Source organism: Odocoileus virginianus, chromosome 22 (assembly GCF_023699985.2).
Source record: "Odocoileus virginianus isolate 20LAN1187 ecotype Illinois chromosome 22, Ovbor_1.2, whole genome shotgun sequence".
Lineage (NCBI taxonomy): Eukaryota > Metazoa > Chordata > Mammalia > Artiodactyla > Cervidae > Odocoileus > Odocoileus virginianus.
In genome coordinates this window covers 6,417,796-6,435,028 of record NC_069695.1, presented here as the reverse complement: position 1 = coordinate 6,435,028, position 17,233 = coordinate 6,417,796, and the positions used below count along the sequence as shown (strand labels likewise).

The 17,233-nt window shown below is 42.2% G+C and overlaps 1 protein-coding gene across 1 annotated transcript; it reads left to right on the top strand.

Moving 5' to 3' along the window:
• Positions 1-15,376, top strand: LOC139030355 (oxalate decarboxylase OxdD-like). Its single transcript, XM_070452502.1, is given in 12 exon segments — positions 1-492; positions 2,931-3,152; positions 3,636-3,792; positions 3,795-3,841; positions 5,063-5,293; positions 6,828-6,981; positions 9,017-9,114; positions 9,667-9,760; positions 9,763-9,791; positions 11,057-11,088; positions 11,090-11,201; positions 12,977-15,376. Coding segments are annotated over 12 exon segments (1,395 nt in total). The 5' UTR covers positions 1-408; the 3' UTR covers positions 13,112-15,376.
• The last annotated feature ends 1,857 nt before the right edge of the window (positions 15,377-17,233 follow it).

Below are 17,233 nucleotides of genomic sequence, written 5' to 3'. Positions count from 1 at the left end.
AACAGCATCGAAACATGTATATTATCTAGGGTGAAACAGATCACCAGCCCAGGTTGGGTGCATGAGACAAGTGCTCGGGCCTGGTGCACTGGGAAGACCCAGAGGGATCGGGTGGAGAGGGAGGTGGGAGGGGGGACCAGGATGGGGAATACATGTAAATCCATGGCTAATTCATTTCAATGTATGACAAAAACCACTGCAATGATGTAAAGTAATTAGCCTCCAACTAATAAAAATAAATGGAAAAAAAAAAAAAGAAACAGCTTCCTTATTTCATTTCCTTGGCTTTCAGCTTTATATAAGCACTTTCTTACTTATGAATGATCATTCTTCTCAGGGGTTTCTGCATTTGCTAAAGCTACATCCCTCCCCTGTTCTTTTTCAGTGAATTGCCTACCCTCTTAGCCAATGGACAACCTAGCATTTGAAATGCATGAAGATGCAAAGCAGAAGGTTGTGTCTGAGGGGAAGATGAACACCTTCTCCAGAATGGTAAGAATGTAAATGGGGATTTACATCTTGAGATTACTTGCTTCAAAACCTTTATGCAGATCTCAGGAAAGAGCCCCTCCTTAGACCAGTTTTCTTCAAGTGACCTCTTCAGAAAGGTAGCATGTCCTATTCTGAAAATCTCCTGACCTGCCTTTTCTCTCATAAACTGCTAACTCCTGTAGCTATTTAGTGGCCCAGCTTTCTATGAATTCTTGTTCACGGCATTAATGAGTTATTTATCATTCAATATAATACCCTCATACAAGGTTAAACTGAATATGTTGGTAAATGATTATGCTATACAAAACATCATTAAATAATTTAAAACATTAAAAAATTTTTTACACTTTAAAAAAACTACATTCAAGTATTACAAGATATTGGCAATACTCTCTCTGTTGTATAATAATACATCCTGGTTGCCTGTCTTACACCCAACAGTTTGTACTCTTATTCCCCAACCCATTGCTCTTCCCCTGCCTACCCCCTGGTAATCATTAATTTGCTCTCTATATGGTGAGTAGGCTTCTTTTTTTGTAATATTCACTAGTTTGTTGTGTTTTTTTTAGATTCCACATATAAGTGATATCATACAGTATTTGTCTTTCTTTGTCTGACTTATTTCACTTAGCACAATGCCCTCCCAGTCCATCCATGTTGCTACAAATGGCAAGTAATTTCGTTCCTTTTTTATGACTGAATAGTATTCCATTGTATATATACCACATCTTCTTTATCCAACCATCTGCTAATGGACACTTATTTGCTTCCGTACCTTGGAGATTGTAAATAATGCTGCTATGAACGTTGAGGTGCATGTATCCCTTTGAATTAGTGTTTTTGTTTTAAATATATGCTTGGGAGTAAAATCTCCAAGTCATATAGTAGTCCCATGTTTAGTTTTTTGAGAAACCTCCATATTGTTCTCCAGAGTAGCTGCAGATTTTACATTCCTGCCAACAGTGTACAAGGTTCCAACCTTTTCCCCACATCCTTGCCAAAATTTGTTATTTGTGTTCTTTTGAATATTTGTGAGTGTTAAAGTAAGAATATCTATATTAAAATTATTAGTGATCAAAAATTTACTTGCTCAGAGAGCAAGACCAGGCACTCAGAGAGCAGTGGAAAAGGAGTCCTTGACGTCATTGATGATAATCGTCCTTTTAGTGGTCAGAGGACTAAGGGCAAGTTGGTTCAGAGGTTGGGGTGAGTATTTTCTTGGCAGCTTTCAGTAATGTGGATTGTAACTCAGAAATAGTAGTGTTGTTTATAGCATATATTTGTGATATAAAACCAGGAAGTAGTAACATAGAAATACATGGAAATACCGTGACTTTGAGTTGAGTGATGACTTAGGACCTCATATATGTGATATACAGGAAGGAGGGAATTTTCTGAAGCTTTTTAAATGAAGGAGGGAGGGAAAGACAGAGACTGGTCAGGTCAGGCCCATTGGTTACTGATATTCCCATTACTTATTCCCATGCATGTACCTGCACACATAAATGCATTTGTACATTCTGGAACCAAAACATTCTTAGAAAATAACTCCTTATAACCTCATTGATTTTCAGGTGAAGAAACTGATAAATAGGGGCTAACTGACTGACTTGGAAGTATAGCTGGGTACTTAATTTCCTAGTACCTAATTTCCTTAATTTATTCTGTGCCCCAGTCCTCAAATGTTTATTTTTATTCTTGTTTATTTGGGTGTCATCTGATGGACGGGCTATGCGTGAGTGTCCTACAACTCTTGCACTTGCTCAGCTGCTAGACTGAAGAGAGAACCTGAGTCAGCAACAGAGGCATCAGTGGTGCACTGGACAGGGAGTCTTACAAGTCAGAGGCCAAGGGCCTGGAGGGACACCCACCAGGTACTGCTGAGGGCAGGCAGGACACAGCCTCAATTTTCCCTGCACAGGGGAGGAGGAGGCTATCAATTATAGGGGGCATGATGTCAGAAGGGCTCCTGGGTTGCGGGGAGACTGTTGGAATGCATCTCCCCACAGCTCTGGGTTAGCAACCATTGCAAGGGCCAGTGTTCCTCGGTGATGACTGAGCATACCAGAGCCGATGTGGTCCGAGGGCTGGAACAATCATTAGTGGGGGTCAGGCCGATCATGCACATGGTTACTGGTTAGTTTCGCCTTAGGAGGGGAGGCAGTCATGCGCATCAGGTAAGGGTGAGGCAGGGTGGGGCAAGGGCTGTACAGACAGCAGGGAAGCAGCCGTCTTCTGGGGCCTGATCAAACTGTGAGTGCCTGTGTGTGTGTGTGTGTGTGTGTGTGTACTGATTTACACATGTCTCATTTTACTAAGTATGTTTATCCCACAAATGTGTGTTTTTTCTTTAAATAAAAGAGGAAATAACCAAACTGAGACAGTCGGCAATGTTTCTGATGCCTCAAGAGTGCAGAATAATTTCTAATTTCTTCTAGGAAAGGATGAGGCAGTGGTCACTGATGAGCATTTTCCTGGTGTGTCTTTTGGCCTGCACCATCACCACAGTGATCGGAGTCCTGATTCTCTCCTTGGTTTATGTCAACAACCCTCAGCCCCATTCAGAAGCCGGAGCTCAACCTCTGCAAACATCATTTCCCATGGTGCCAAAGGCTGTTGATCCAAAATTTCAGTTTCTCAATCATTTATCTAAATCCAAGGTATGGCTCACACGTATTAGGAAAAAGAGTCATCTATTATAAATGATGATTTCAAAAGGAAGTTCCCCTTTTTACTTACTAAGCTTTGTCCTCTCTTCATCAGAAGGAAGCAGCTGTGGGCTCTTTGGATGAAGGGAAGGAGGGATGGAGAAGGGGAACGGTGGGTGGATGTTGGCTCCAGGCTGAACTTCGCTTTAGCAGCTGGTTCTCTGGCTGGAGGGGAGAAGTGCAGGTAGACAGATGGAAGGCCCTGTATTCTCTCGTCAAGATAGGAGTTCGTTTTTCTGTCTAACGGGGCCTGGTGGCACTGTTGCCTCCTGGAGTCTTGCAGACCTGTTCTTTCTCTTCTTTTTGGGGGGACTGCAGTATCCACTCACCCCCGTGTCCTTTTCCCTGTGCTGCCCCCTCACTCTGGGGGCCACAGTGGCCTCGCATTCCTCGGGAGATGGCCTCCACGCTGACGGCTCGCGTATGACTTTTCAGGTGTTTGAGTTCCCTGGTGGCGCGATCCAGTGGGCCAGGTACAGGAACAATGCCAAAGACTACCTCAGCATGGAAGAAGACGACTTTGGCAGCAGCTTGAACAGCCAGAGATCACAGATGAGTCTGGGGACCCTGAGAATAAAAAGCAGTGGCCTCCGGGCCCTCACTGGCACTTCAATGCCAACGAACATGGCTCTCTTGTACAGGTATAGCCTGCTTGCCCACATTCTGTGCTTGAGCATTTGTGCTGTGTGTCCTCAGGTTATTATTTAGGTTGTTGCAGAACCTACTAAACTAATAGGATGATAGACAACATCCAGGCTTTGGCCGTGTACCCAGTTAGACCAGTTAGCAACGCCTTGGAACATTAGCCTGTTTGTTTTAATTATTCGTGGCATCACTTTGAACTTCTTTCTTCAATATGAAATCATTTTTCATACATTGTTAAGCTCAGATCACTGTTCCTTCCTTTGAGCCAAAGCTAAAACTGTTAGCTCTGATCTAATGATCAAAGAGACTACAGCTTCCCTTTAGGGAAAAAGCAGGGACTGGAATAATGAACTAGTTTTGCTGATGCTCAGCCTGGGATCAGCCAATGGGATGCCCTTTTGTCCCTTTTACCTTTCAGAATTCTTTGGAAGTCAAGCGAAATAGAGCTGGAAGTGAAATGAGTGTACTTCCCTGAATTGCAAATAATTCATTAATTCTGAAATGTATTTATGGCTTCTGTGTTCCAGACACTGGGGAAATTGGAGTGATTAAGCTTTCATAGAACTTTCAGAGTTTGGTCTTACTCTGGTAATCTTGTTAATAGATCAGCCAATTTTTATGTGTGACATATTTCTGTTATTGCTAATAAGACTTCTTTTTTATACTTGGACAATTCACTCGATTTTAGAATTTACAACGAGAGATTAGAGCTTCATCTATGAGATTAAACCCTCCTTAGAAGAATACTTGGACAAAACAGTAAATGCACTATGTTATTACTATTATCATTATTAAAATTGTATGTAGGCTTTTTCTTACCTGGTAAATACATACACATCTGTATGAAAACACACAAACATACACAAGCATACACATGCATGTTTTTGCAGCCATCTATGAACACACACATGTGCTTGCAGTCTTTTCAAACTAGCATGATCTTAGAGCTCTAAATGCTCAGTGGGGTGGTATTACCCGGAAGAGGGCAAAAACTGGTTGTTAGCAGGGTGAAAATATTACTCTTTTTATGTCTAAAGCGTAGATGTACATGTGGGTACCATGTACAGGTCTACAGTACCTCTGTAATGTTAACGTTTCATAGGGTGGTGATTAGATAAACAGTCTAACATGGTACCTTAGAAGGCAGATAATGAAAAAAGGTTGAAGAACATTGCTGTAAATTGATGTTGGGATGTGCTCTTCCATTTACATTTCAGGGGACGGCATGGGTTGGGATGGTTGATGATGGTGCTGTTGTTACCACGTACAATGTTACAGCTGGCCAAGGGATCTTCTTCCCAAAAAACACAGTGCACTGGATAAAGAATGTGGGGAGTGAAGACTGCTTTTTCTTGCTCTTCTTTTCTACACATGAGGAACTTCAGACCCTGGATGTTGATGATGTATTTTTTTCTACACCTGAGGATGTTGCTTCCAGGTCACTTAAGGTCTGTATCACTGCTGAGAATACTTCCAGGTCACTTAAGGTGTGTACCACTGCTGAGAACAAATTCTGAGAGGGTGTCCATTCTGTGGGCACCAAGAGGGCATGGCTATTCGAGTTTCTAAGGTGGCAGTCAGCAAAGTAACAGGTGGATAATGGGCTCAAGAACATGACTTGCTTCCTACTTAATACATAAACCACCTCGAAGTTGAATTGCTCTTTATTTTCCCCTAAGAAGGGCTTCTATAGGAAACTATTTTTAAAAAATATTTTGTTTTAATATTTATTTCTTTGGCTGCATCAGGTCTTAGTTGTGGCATGCGAAGGCGTTGCGGTGCACGGGCTTCTCTAGTTGCGTGTGGGCTCCAGAGCGTGTGGACTCAGGAGCTACTCCGTGGTGTGTGGGATCTTAGTTCTCCTACCAGGGGTCAAATCCGAGTCTCTTCCAGTCCCATTGGAAGGCGAATTCCTAACCCCTGGACCACTAGGGAGGCCCCGAAAACTACTGATATAATGAATTGGTATAAAGTTTATGATAGTAAAAATTACTATAATTTTTCATCTCTGAAAAGCCATAAACTCATCCAGGGAGAACTTTGCTACAGATGATGTAATTGTGTTTTCTTAATCTAAAGCAGAGGAGCCCACAGTTTTTCCTGAGGAATAGCTGCTTTTGATCTCTCTCAGTTTTGCTGGAGAAACTGCTGAAAGTGCTGGGTTTAGAGGGTCACATGTAGATGCTGGAAGTGCAAATCGGTGATCAGAACTGCAGATGGTCCAGGCATGGCAATTCGAAGGGGTTCTGTGGTAAATTTAGTGACTTTAATAGTGGGATTCTGAGATTTATCTTGCAGTAAATCCTGCTCTAACGTTTTAAGGAGAAGTAGAAAAAATGAGTCGTTAGAATGAGAGTATTGGTAAGCATGGGAACCAGTGTACATTTTTGCAGGAGTTTACATTGACCAAAAAGTACCAGTGCTAATCCACTGAATACTTGGAAGATTTTCATAAAGATCACAAATCTCAGGTCAGCTCTTTTGACTGGGCCATTGAGAACCACACTGGTGTCAATGCTACCCTATCCTCAGCTATCCTCTTCTGTTGCTAAAATTTGTAGGATGTTTCACAAATACCTTTTTTTGGGACATTTTAAAATACAACAACTTTGTTTTTAGTGTGTTCGCAGATCTGCACAACCGTCTCCACTGTCTGATTTTAGAATTCTTTCATTCCCTCAAAAAGAAATGAAATTTCATTGCCTCACTCCCCATTCTCTCCTACCCCGAGGCCCTGGCAACTACTGGTTGGCCTTCTCTGTGGATTTGCCTGTTCTGTCTATTTCATATAAATGAAAACATACAACATGTGGCCTTTTGTATCTGGCTTCTTTCGCTTAGCATAAGGTTTTCAATATTCATTCATGTTGTAGCATGTATCGATACTTCGTTCCTTTTTAAAATTAAACTATTTATTTTATTTATTTGGCTGTGCTGGGTCTTAGTTCACAGATATCTTATATGGTCTCTTATGTGTTTCAGCCTGAAGGTGGAATTAATTTCATCAGAACATTCCACAAGCAAAAGGAAGATCAGGGGGTCAGTCTTCCTCCCAACTTGGCAGAAATGGTTGTCAATGCTAATTACTCACAGTCACCAGATGGCTTTGTGTGGAGGTACTTTTATGACTTGAAAGGTATAGTATGTTATTTTGTGAAGGCTTTTTACTTTTTGGCTAAGTATTTATATATGTATGATTACATATGTGTATTGGATTAAGATGTAATGTGTTTTTTTATTTTTATTTTTTTTATTTTTTACAGCCAGTCATAGTCAAGAGAACTTTGAAAAAACACATTTCTCAACAGAGTAAGAAATGAGAGAAAAGGCCTGGAAGCAAATGAGAATGTGGGAGAAAAATTCAGTGTGAGGGGATGTGTTGGGGCTGGGCGATGCTGTAGAAGAGCCTGATGAGAGAGGAGGTCTCCAACCATGCAACAATTCAGGGGTTTATCTTTATTTATTTGAAAATTAATAGCTCGTTAATTTGGCTACATGGGATCTTTGTGCAGTGAAGACCCTGTGAAGGTCGCCGCACGCAGGATCTTTGTTGAGGCACATGGACTCTCCAGCTGTGACACACAGGCTTGGTAGTGAAGGTGCTCGGGCTTAGTTGCTTTGCAGTATGTGGGATCTTAGTTCCCCCGTCAGAGATTGAACCTGGGTTGCAAATTGGGTTCTTAACTGTTGGAACACCAGGGAAGTCCCAATTAAGGGGTTTTAAACTGGAGAGTGATACAGTGAGGTTTTTAGTTTACCTATTTTTATCATTTATTTTATATTATCTTATTGAGGTGTAATTGACATACAACATGATGTTAGTCTCAGGTGTACAACACAGTGATTCAATGTTTGCATATATTATGACATGATCACCACAATAAGTCCAGTTATTAGTAACATCACCACTGTACATATTAATAGTTGCATATTTTTTTTTCTTACCATGAGAACTTACAAGATCTTAGTAACTCTAATGTATACATTGTGAAGTGAAAGTCACTCAGTCGTGTCTGACTCTTTGCGACCCCATGGACTATAGGGTCCATGGAATTCTCCAGGCCAGAATACTGGAGTGGGTACCCTCTCCCTTCTCCAGGGGATCTTCCCAGCCCAGGGGTCGAGCCCGGGTCTCCCATATGCAGGCGGATTCTTTATCAGCTGAGCGACAGGGAAGCCAGTGTGTGCTTTACAGTGTTGTTAACTATGGTGCCTTGTTCCACATCATGTCCCCATGACTTGTTTATTTTATAACTGGAAGTTTGTATCTTTTGACTTTCTTCACCCATTTCAGCCACCCCCATTGCCAGCCTCTGGCAGCTACCACTCTGTTCCCTGTACCTGTGAGCTTGGGCACGCAGATTGTTCCCATATCTCGGCTATTGTAAACAACGCTGCAGTGAACATGGGCTGCAGCTGTCTCTTTGAGTTGGTGTTAGTTTTTGCTTTTGAAGTGATGACCAGCCCAGCAGAATTGTGGAGAATGATTGAAAGCGGCCAGATGGGAAGCAGGGAGATGAGTCAGGGACTCTTGCAGTCTCTGAGGTAGGGGATGACGGTGGCCTCCCTCTGGGAGACAGAAGAATTGTGGAGATGCAGGGAATTTAGAGCTGCCGAACTGACAGGACTTCACTGACTGATGGAGGAGAGAAGTAGAGATTGGTATTTAGGATGAGTCTCACGTTTTCCAGGGGCTTCCCTGGCGGCTCAGACAGTGAAGATTCGACCTACAATGCAGCAGACAGGGTTCGATCCCTGGGTCGGGAAGATCCCCTGGAGGAGGGCATGGCAGCCCACTCCAGTATTCTTGCGTGGAGAGTCCCCATGGACAGAGGTGCCTGGCGGGCTACAGTCCATAGGGTCGCAAAGAGTTGGACACAACTGAATGGCTAACACTTCTCACGTTTTACAGCCAGGTCCCCTGAGCTGAATGTCTTAAAGAGGTCACTGTATGTTAGAAATTTCAGGAGAACTTGGGAAGGTAGGATAGCATCTGGCAGTATCAGGTCAATATCTTGGCAGCACACAGGATGTGCTATAGCACTTCCTACCACATAACTTCCTGTGGCTGTAGATGGGCTGTTCCTGGGACTGCATTAGGCTCTCCTTTTGTGGTACCATTTTGAAGTAGTTTTGTCTTATTTTGTTTTTTAAATTTCATCTGATTTCAGGTTCAAAAGAATATAAATTTCCAGGAGGAATAATACAGTTGGCACAATATTGGAAAAATAGAAATGAACTGAGCCACAATGAAAACATTTTTAATGAATCAGGTAATTGAGAAAAATGTTTTGATGATTATCAAAATGGATGAAATGTGAGCTTTAGGTTAGGTCAGTTTTTTTGGACAAAGCAAAAGGCAAGAGCTAGTCAAACACTCGTTGACCTGATTAATGCAAACTATTGATTGAGGCCTCATTGTGAATTTGGGAGCTTAACTTCTTGGCATGGATGGTTACATTAATAAAGAGACCGGGGGCTTGTGAGATTTCTCTTTTCATGTGTTTTAAATGCTCAACTGGCGGTATTGTTTAATGACTGAGAGCACAGCTCTGGCATCAAATCCCCTGATTCAAACCCCAGTTCTGCCATGGTGTGTCCCTAGTTTACTCAGGCAACCTGGATTTTAATTGCATCTCATAAGGTTGGTGGCAGTCTTGCAAGATTGTTATAAGGGACAAGTGACATAGTAACTGTAAAGGATATAAAAAATTGCCTGTTCTCAGTGACGGCTTTGTAAACATTAGTTACTATGATGATTATACGAATTGTTAAATTGCTGAGTTGAATGTTGGCTTGATGTTGGAATTCATTTTTCCTTTTCTTTCTCAAGCATCGAAAAGCCCTCACTTTGAGTACACTCAGGATTTATAACAATGGATTACGACAGCTACACTTTCATTTTAATGCAAATGAAATGGATACATAATAAGTGGATGTGCAAAGGTAATTTCTCTGTGAACAGTTTTTTTTTTCCTGAACTTTCCTTTTCAGTGCAGAAGGAAGCAAGTAGGAGGTATTTCTTTGTTTTGGTTCAGTTGTTGGTAATAGAATAGGACTTTGTGCAAATGGCTTTCTGGGCATGGTTTCCATAGAGGATACCATGCATATCCTGTGAGGTAACTTCCAAATTTGCTCTTAGCATGAGAAGGGTTCTAAGATCATTTCAAAACTGATAAAGAGGTTTATCACTAGTGGTAAAGGGCTGGAACACCTGCTTACATTTTCTGAGTTTTGCATTCTTAGGCAACACAAGCATTTGGGGACCATGCTTTGGGGGCCATGAAATTGGCTGTTTGCCTCTCAGTGTAATGTGAGTGGGGGTGGTGGGGAGTTGTGGAGCCCCAGTAGGGTGGCCATATAGCCCCTTGGTGAAATTATTAATAGCACCCCCTTTGAGTCTACAGAGAGTCCTAGTTTAGGTGATCAATTAATTGTATTTACCGTAAGAAAAGCCACACAAAGTAGCATCTTACCACAGTGATGTGACAGTAGCTCCTCTGGGCTTTCGTAGGGCTCCTGAGAAGATCCACAGGTAAAAATGGGCTTCCCTAGCTTATATCTGCCGCAGTCATGACAGATACAATCAGACCAGACTGAAATTCACCTTTTATGTCACCCGGAGCAAAAATTTTATGTTTTCAGAGGCGACAGCTGTATTAAACTGGAAAAGGGCGCTGTCATTAACCCTCCGCAGGTTTCCTCTCAAGGGTCAGATGCTCTTTGTGAGGCGCTGTGCGTGCATGTGTGCGCTATGTGCATCCAGTCCTCGGCCCCCTTAGAGGAAGACGCTCAGGACGCTGCTCTCCCAGAAGGCTGAAGTTTCCCGAATGAGTGGCAAGGAGGGTGTAGGCATAGTAAAACACTGAAATTTAAATCCTCTGCCTGATTAGTGAATGAATGTCATTGATACCCTTAATTAGAGCATGGCAATTAATGCTCTTTTTGTATGATGTTCTGCAGTATTGATTTCACTAATGCATTTTGAGGGACATTTACTTCAATAGAGTATCTTCTGATTTTTGTGGAACTCTGTCTCAGAAACAGGAGCGTGAACGTGAAGGATTGCCTCTTTTTTGCTGTTTACCTTCTCTGAGAAGTCCCTTTGTAACCACGTGCTTTTATTGATCTGTTCTTCACTATGAATACTTATCCTTATTGAATATTTGCTTCAGTTCAGCATAGTTTCCCCCCCCCCCCCCCCCACTTAGGTGGGCATTATCAATGCTCAGAGTTCCACAGAGTAACATTCACATTGGGGATGTGATATTTTCCCCCACTGGAACCCAGCATTACATTAAGAGCACATGCGATGAGGATTTGCTTCTCATTCTTGCCTTCAGCACTGGAGACCAGGTGAGAATAAGCCAGTGTCGGAGATGTTGGTGAGTGCCAGTGATGTGCAGAGTACTCTGCTAAGCTGTTATCTGGGTCATAGAGGGGACTCAGCACATGGATATTGAATTGATGACTGACTTGATGAACTGGCTGAACCAATGTGTGAAGAAGAGAATCGGAGATCAAATAATCTCTTCATTTGGTTATAAAGGGATCCAGTACATCATATTTCTCTCTTAATTCCCCCAATTCTCAACCAGCTGAGAAAAAAGACGTGTGCGTGCTCAGTTACTTCAGCCACGTCTGACTCTTTGCAACCCCATGGACGGTAGCCCTCCAGGCTCCTCTGTCCATGGAATTTTCCAAGCAAGAATACTGGAGTGGGTTGCCCTTCTCCAGGGGATCTTCCCAACCCAGGGGTCTAACCCGTGTCTCTTAAGTCTCCTGCTTTGGCAGACGGGTTCTTTACCACTAGTGCTACCTGGGGAGCCCAAAGAGTAGCATACAGAGACTTAGAAAATCATTTCTATGACTAATTGTGAAGATATTTGGGAATATGATTAGCATCTGCGGGCAGGTGGGTTTCCTAATATCTATTGGGTTGGCCAGGATTGGGTTGGCTTACTGGTGTTGAAGTGAGCTCTTACACAGCTTATGGCATAGAGAAACATTGCCTGAGTTTTGAAGCTTTGCCAGCTCCCAAACAGAGAGGGAGGCGGTGAAGTAAGCATGGCCAAAGTATTCTTCTGAAATTTATGGTAGAGAGATAAGAGAGAAGGACAGAGAGAGAAAGAGGAAGAGGGAGGAAGGAAAAGAAAGTCTCTTGTATATGAAAAGAAACTATAGGAGACACGAAGTACCGTGAAGTATGACTGAGCAGTGCTTCCAAGAAGGAGTAGCATTCCCTCCCGTCATTGTTTTAAGCAAAACTGATATATCATGATCTGTATTATAAAACATGTATTAAGAGAAATTATTTACTATATTAAATAATTTGCTTTTAAAAGTTCATCCCAGTGCTCCTTAGATGGAATAATGTGTTTGAAGAACAAGAATAAATAGAACTTAGATTTTAAAAAAAGGTCTTAGGACTAGATTCCCTGCCGAGACAGGGTGAGAATGAGTCTGGGGACCCCTGGGGCAGGTCAGAAAGAGACAGGCAGTGGTTCTCTTGGCCATGGTTCTTCCCACATGGAGACACAACAAGATCTCCAGCGGGGAGCACACTGTGAATTCAGCAGTTTCATCAACAAGACCTATACCAAGAGGTGAGCCTGTTCTGCTGGGTGATGCTCGTTTTCCATGATGACACTTCCCCTCTTTAAGGGAGACTGGAAAACTCCAGAATCTGCTTCTCTGAGCCTCCAAACCTGGGGGTATGTGGGGTAAGGTTTGTGGAGAGCTCTTTGAGGAAGATATGCACTGGAAAACTATTAACAGCTGTAGACTCTCTCAGGGCAAGGTGGGGGATAGGATTCCGGTGTCCCATACTTTTGGTGTCAGCCTCACTGGAGTCGGACACGACTGAGCGACTTTCACTTTCACTTTCATGCATTGGAGAAGGAAATGGCAGCCCACTCCAGTGTTCTTGCCTGGAGAATCCCAGGGACGGCGGAGCCTGGTGGGCTGCCATCTGTGGGGTCACGCAGAGTCGGACACGACTGAAGCGACTTAGCAGCAGCAGCAGCAGTGTTACATAGCCACGCAGTTGCCATTGTGAAAATGCCCTGATGGCTGTGGGGTCTTTGTGGCCGCACTTCGGCGCTGACAGCTCTTCTGGTTTCCACTCTCAGTTGCAAACCCTTGACATGGACGATTATCTCCAGGCCACAGCAGACCACATCGTGGCTCAGCTTTTCTTCAAGAAACAAAGTGAGTTTAAGAAGATCCCTCAATTCAAGGACGACCAGGCAGTCAACCTGCCTTAGATTTGCTGATGCGTTCATATCTATTTTTCTCTCTTTATATGTTATTACTGTTTTTAAAGAAGGTCCACTTGGCTCATGAACTTGGAGCTCCTTACAGAGTGCCATTGGTCAAGCAGGTGTGAAGCAGCCCCACGGGATCATTTAGCTAAGATCATAGGCAACTCATGCGAAGCAAACATTTCCATGTACTCTGTGCAGCTTATCTACAGGAGGCTCTACTCAATTAAATTAGTATTTTTTATGGATTTTAATATGCACGTATATATGTATTTTCCTTTTGTTGCATCAAACTTATTACTCCAAATGAAAATCCATTCTTTTTTTTTGCACATCAGTGAAACTTAGTGCCATGCTTGTATTTTTGCTATTTGTCACGGTGGAAGGCGGTATGGAGATCAGCCTACTTATGTACATACATACGGATGCAGCCAGAAGAACCCAGGTACACCTGACCTTGTCTGGAGAGTTTAGTGTAGAATCTTAGTGTCTCAACGCTTTTGTCAATATGAAGATACTTTTTATAAGGCTCGAAATTTCAAGGACTCACACGAGTAGTTTACTTATATTAGCTGAGAAAATACTTAATGGCAAACTAATTATAAATTCAATATTTTCTTTGAATGTATTTGAATTTTATTAATCACATCACAGACTATTTACCTCTGAGGAACAGTCATCCCTATATTTGAGAAGCAAGTGTTTCTTTAGTCTATTGGCTGGGTGTGTATATGGGTTTGAAGACTACTTTCATCACTTGGAAACTGGTAGGAGCTGGTGGTCTCTAAGTTGGGGGTCATCGTCCTAAGTAGAAAAGAGTTTGCTCAAATCTAATCAGTGCTTGATTTTTCATTGTTGTATTGTCTCTAAGTCGTTCTAACTCTTTGTGACCCCATGGACTGTAGCCTACCAGGTTCCTCTGTCCAATTTTCCTGGCAAGAATACTGGAGTGGTTTGCCATTTCCTCCTCCGGGGGATCTTCCCAACCCAGGGATCGAACCTGTGCTTCCTGCACTGGCAGGCAGATTCCTTACCACTGAGCCACCAGGGAAGCCCTAAGTTTTCTTTATAGTTTGTCTTTATAGGTATTTGGTACCTCTGCATTTTGCTTGGGTACCACTATCAGTTCTGGGCTATACTATACACAACTTTAGACAGTATAGATGCTTGTTAATGCTTTCAGCCAGCACCCTCTTTCAGTCATATTTCCTTGACACATAATGAAATTTTTAGATATTTTAAGGATTTTTGTTCTTAGCCAAAGAAGGAATCGGTTTGTATTTTCCTTTCTCTCTGTGTATCTCTTTCTCTATGTATGTTTCTCTCTCTAGATAACTAGCTCTCTTGACTGTAGAGAAGACAGAGAATCAGGAATGACCCCCTTTGATGAGGGAGTAGTCATCTACATCTTATATATGATCAGGTCATGAGAGGCCTGTCCTCTCTTGCTACCAAGGTGTATTTACCTTTTTGCCATTTTCCAGGAGAGCCGGCTGAGATCAGAGCTTGGTAGCACAGGGGATTTTGTGGTGGTAGTCTTGCTTTGAAGGGAACGAGTCACCAGCCAGGAGGAGGAGCATGGTTGAGAAGATGCAGGGAAGAGCATAGGATAGTAGGTGTGTGGAAGGTGGATGTCCAAAGAGAGGGGAAATAGTCATAAAAGGAGATGGCAGTGTGTACACAGATCTTATCTGCACATCTTGTTTTACTTTGGGACTCTTTTAAAATATACTATAAACCAGGTGATAATCCCTTTTCTTGAGTCAGGAAGTGTATCTGATTACTATGTGGTCGTTTAATAAAGATTTTGTGTATCTGCATATGATTTTGTCATTTAATTTTTTCTTTTTTTCTTAATTTATTTTTAATTGAAGGGTATTACAGTACTGTGTTGGTTTCTGCCATCCATCAGCGTGGATCAGTCACAAGTGTACGTGTATTCCCTTCCTCCTGAGCCCCCCCAACCTCCCACCCCATCCTACCCCTCTAGGTTGTCACAGAGCGCCGGTTTGAGTTCTCTGAGTGATACAGCACATTCCCACTGTTTTGTCATTTAATTTTAAATGAAACCTGTTCTTGAAGTTTTATGAATCTGGCGCATTACTGGATTCCTTCTATGCATCCTTGAAATATGCTATATCATCGTCTAAAGAAAATATATTATGGTGTTGGAACTTTCTGGGTTCCCTGACTTAAGTTTCCAGCCTGTTGTGTATTTAAAAAAAGAAAACTACTAAAAATAAAAATGAATGATCTAATGAAAACATATTAATTGCATGTTGTTGGTATATTATTTTATGGGGGAGTTTTTCTCTTTTTGGCCACACTGCTCAGCTTCTGGGATCTTAGTTCCCTGACCAGGAACTGGACTCGGGGTCACGGCAGTGAAAGTGCCAAGTCCTAACCACTGGACCACCAGGGAGCTCCTTGGGGAGGATGTATTCTGAGTTTTTGCTTGACTTTTCTAATTTCAGTCCTTTTTCCCTGTTTGGAAAGCTGATTTCTACTTTTAGTACAATTTTATTCCTTAGGGTAATTTCATCCGTTACTACTCAAGTGCTTTTAGGCTTTTTGGTATACCTATTTTATTTATTATCAAATCAATAGATTGAAGAGTGAATTGCTCAATCAGACTGATTATTTGACATCATTCAGGCAAAACCCAGACATTTGACTGAAAACCTCCTTTAAAACTGAACCTACCTTACTCACTTTATACACCCAGTCTATAATACAGCTACATTTGATTGATTTGAAGTGGTATGAATTGTACATAAAAAGTTCTTAAATCTTTAGAACTTTTTAACAGCATCTTTGAATAACTGAATGGAGCAAGTTAATTTGACTAGAGGAGCTACAAGTTTAGGTAAATACCACTGTGTGTTCCTTACTGCTTATAAATAGTGCCAGGCGGTTATAAAAAGTTTCTTTGTTCATATTCTCATCCTTTCCTATTGAAGAGTAATCAGGCTGCTTTTTACCATCCAACCAATTTAGAAAAAGGAAAATAGTTACTTTTACTATATAACTTGATTCTTAATGACCATAATTTACTAATGGTTGCAAGTGATTTTCAGTTATATAGCATTATTACTGTAAAAAAACCCCAAAAAACTAAGAAAAGAAAGCGGGAAAAAAAAAAAGCCACAGTGATTTTGTGCTGTAATTAGAAGTGATAAGTGGTATTTCTTCCACGCTCTGCACTCACCATAGCGTCATGAAACTCGTATGTTCACCTTGGAGCACAGTTCCTTTATACAGAACAGTAGGACACTGGAGAGTCCAGAAAAGAATAGTGATGCTCAAGAGATGAAAACCTGTGTTTTCTTCAGTGTACTTAAGTTGGAACTGTCGGGAAAAAAGAAGTTAAGGGATGATGTAGAAACAATGAAGTTGTGCAGATGGTAGAGGCCATGTTTCGTTGATCTCAGTGCTTTAGTTTGCAGAGAGAGAAAGTGATACCTGACAAGGGTGGGGCACCCGGACTGTAAGTAAGATACTTGAGACAAAGTCTAGATCTTTTGAGGTGCTTCCCACCTCCCCTGGGGAGGTTTTTTTTTAAGGGTCATCCAGTAAACATTTTATTTATTTATTTTTATTATTTTATGTTTGGTTGCACTGGGTCTTGGTTGCGGCGTGTGGGCTTTCTCTAGCTGCAGGGCGCAGGCTTCTCATCAGTGGTAGTTTCTACTGTTGTGGAGCCGCGACCGTCTTCAAGTGGGAGAGGTGGCTTCTGCCACCTGCACTTTGGCAGCCCCAGTGCCAACGCCGCTTCTCCTTTTCTGAGCCTGGAATGTGCCCGGTGTCCAGAGCTTCTGTAATGACCAGAGCCCCCTGAGATCATCATCCCTATCTAGCCAAGTATTCCCCGCTTGTGTTTTCATTTCAAGTTTTATTAAACAATTTTTACACTGTGGCTCAGATGGTAAAGAATCCGCCTGCAATGCAGGAGGCCCGGGTTCGACCCCTGGGTCAGGAAGATGCCCTAGAGAAGGGCATGGCGACCCACTCCAGTGTTCTTGCCTGGAGAATTCCAAGGACAGGGGAGCCTGGTGGGCTACAGTCCATGGGGTCACTGTCGGACGTGACTGAGACACTAACACACTTATACCGATAAAATGTATA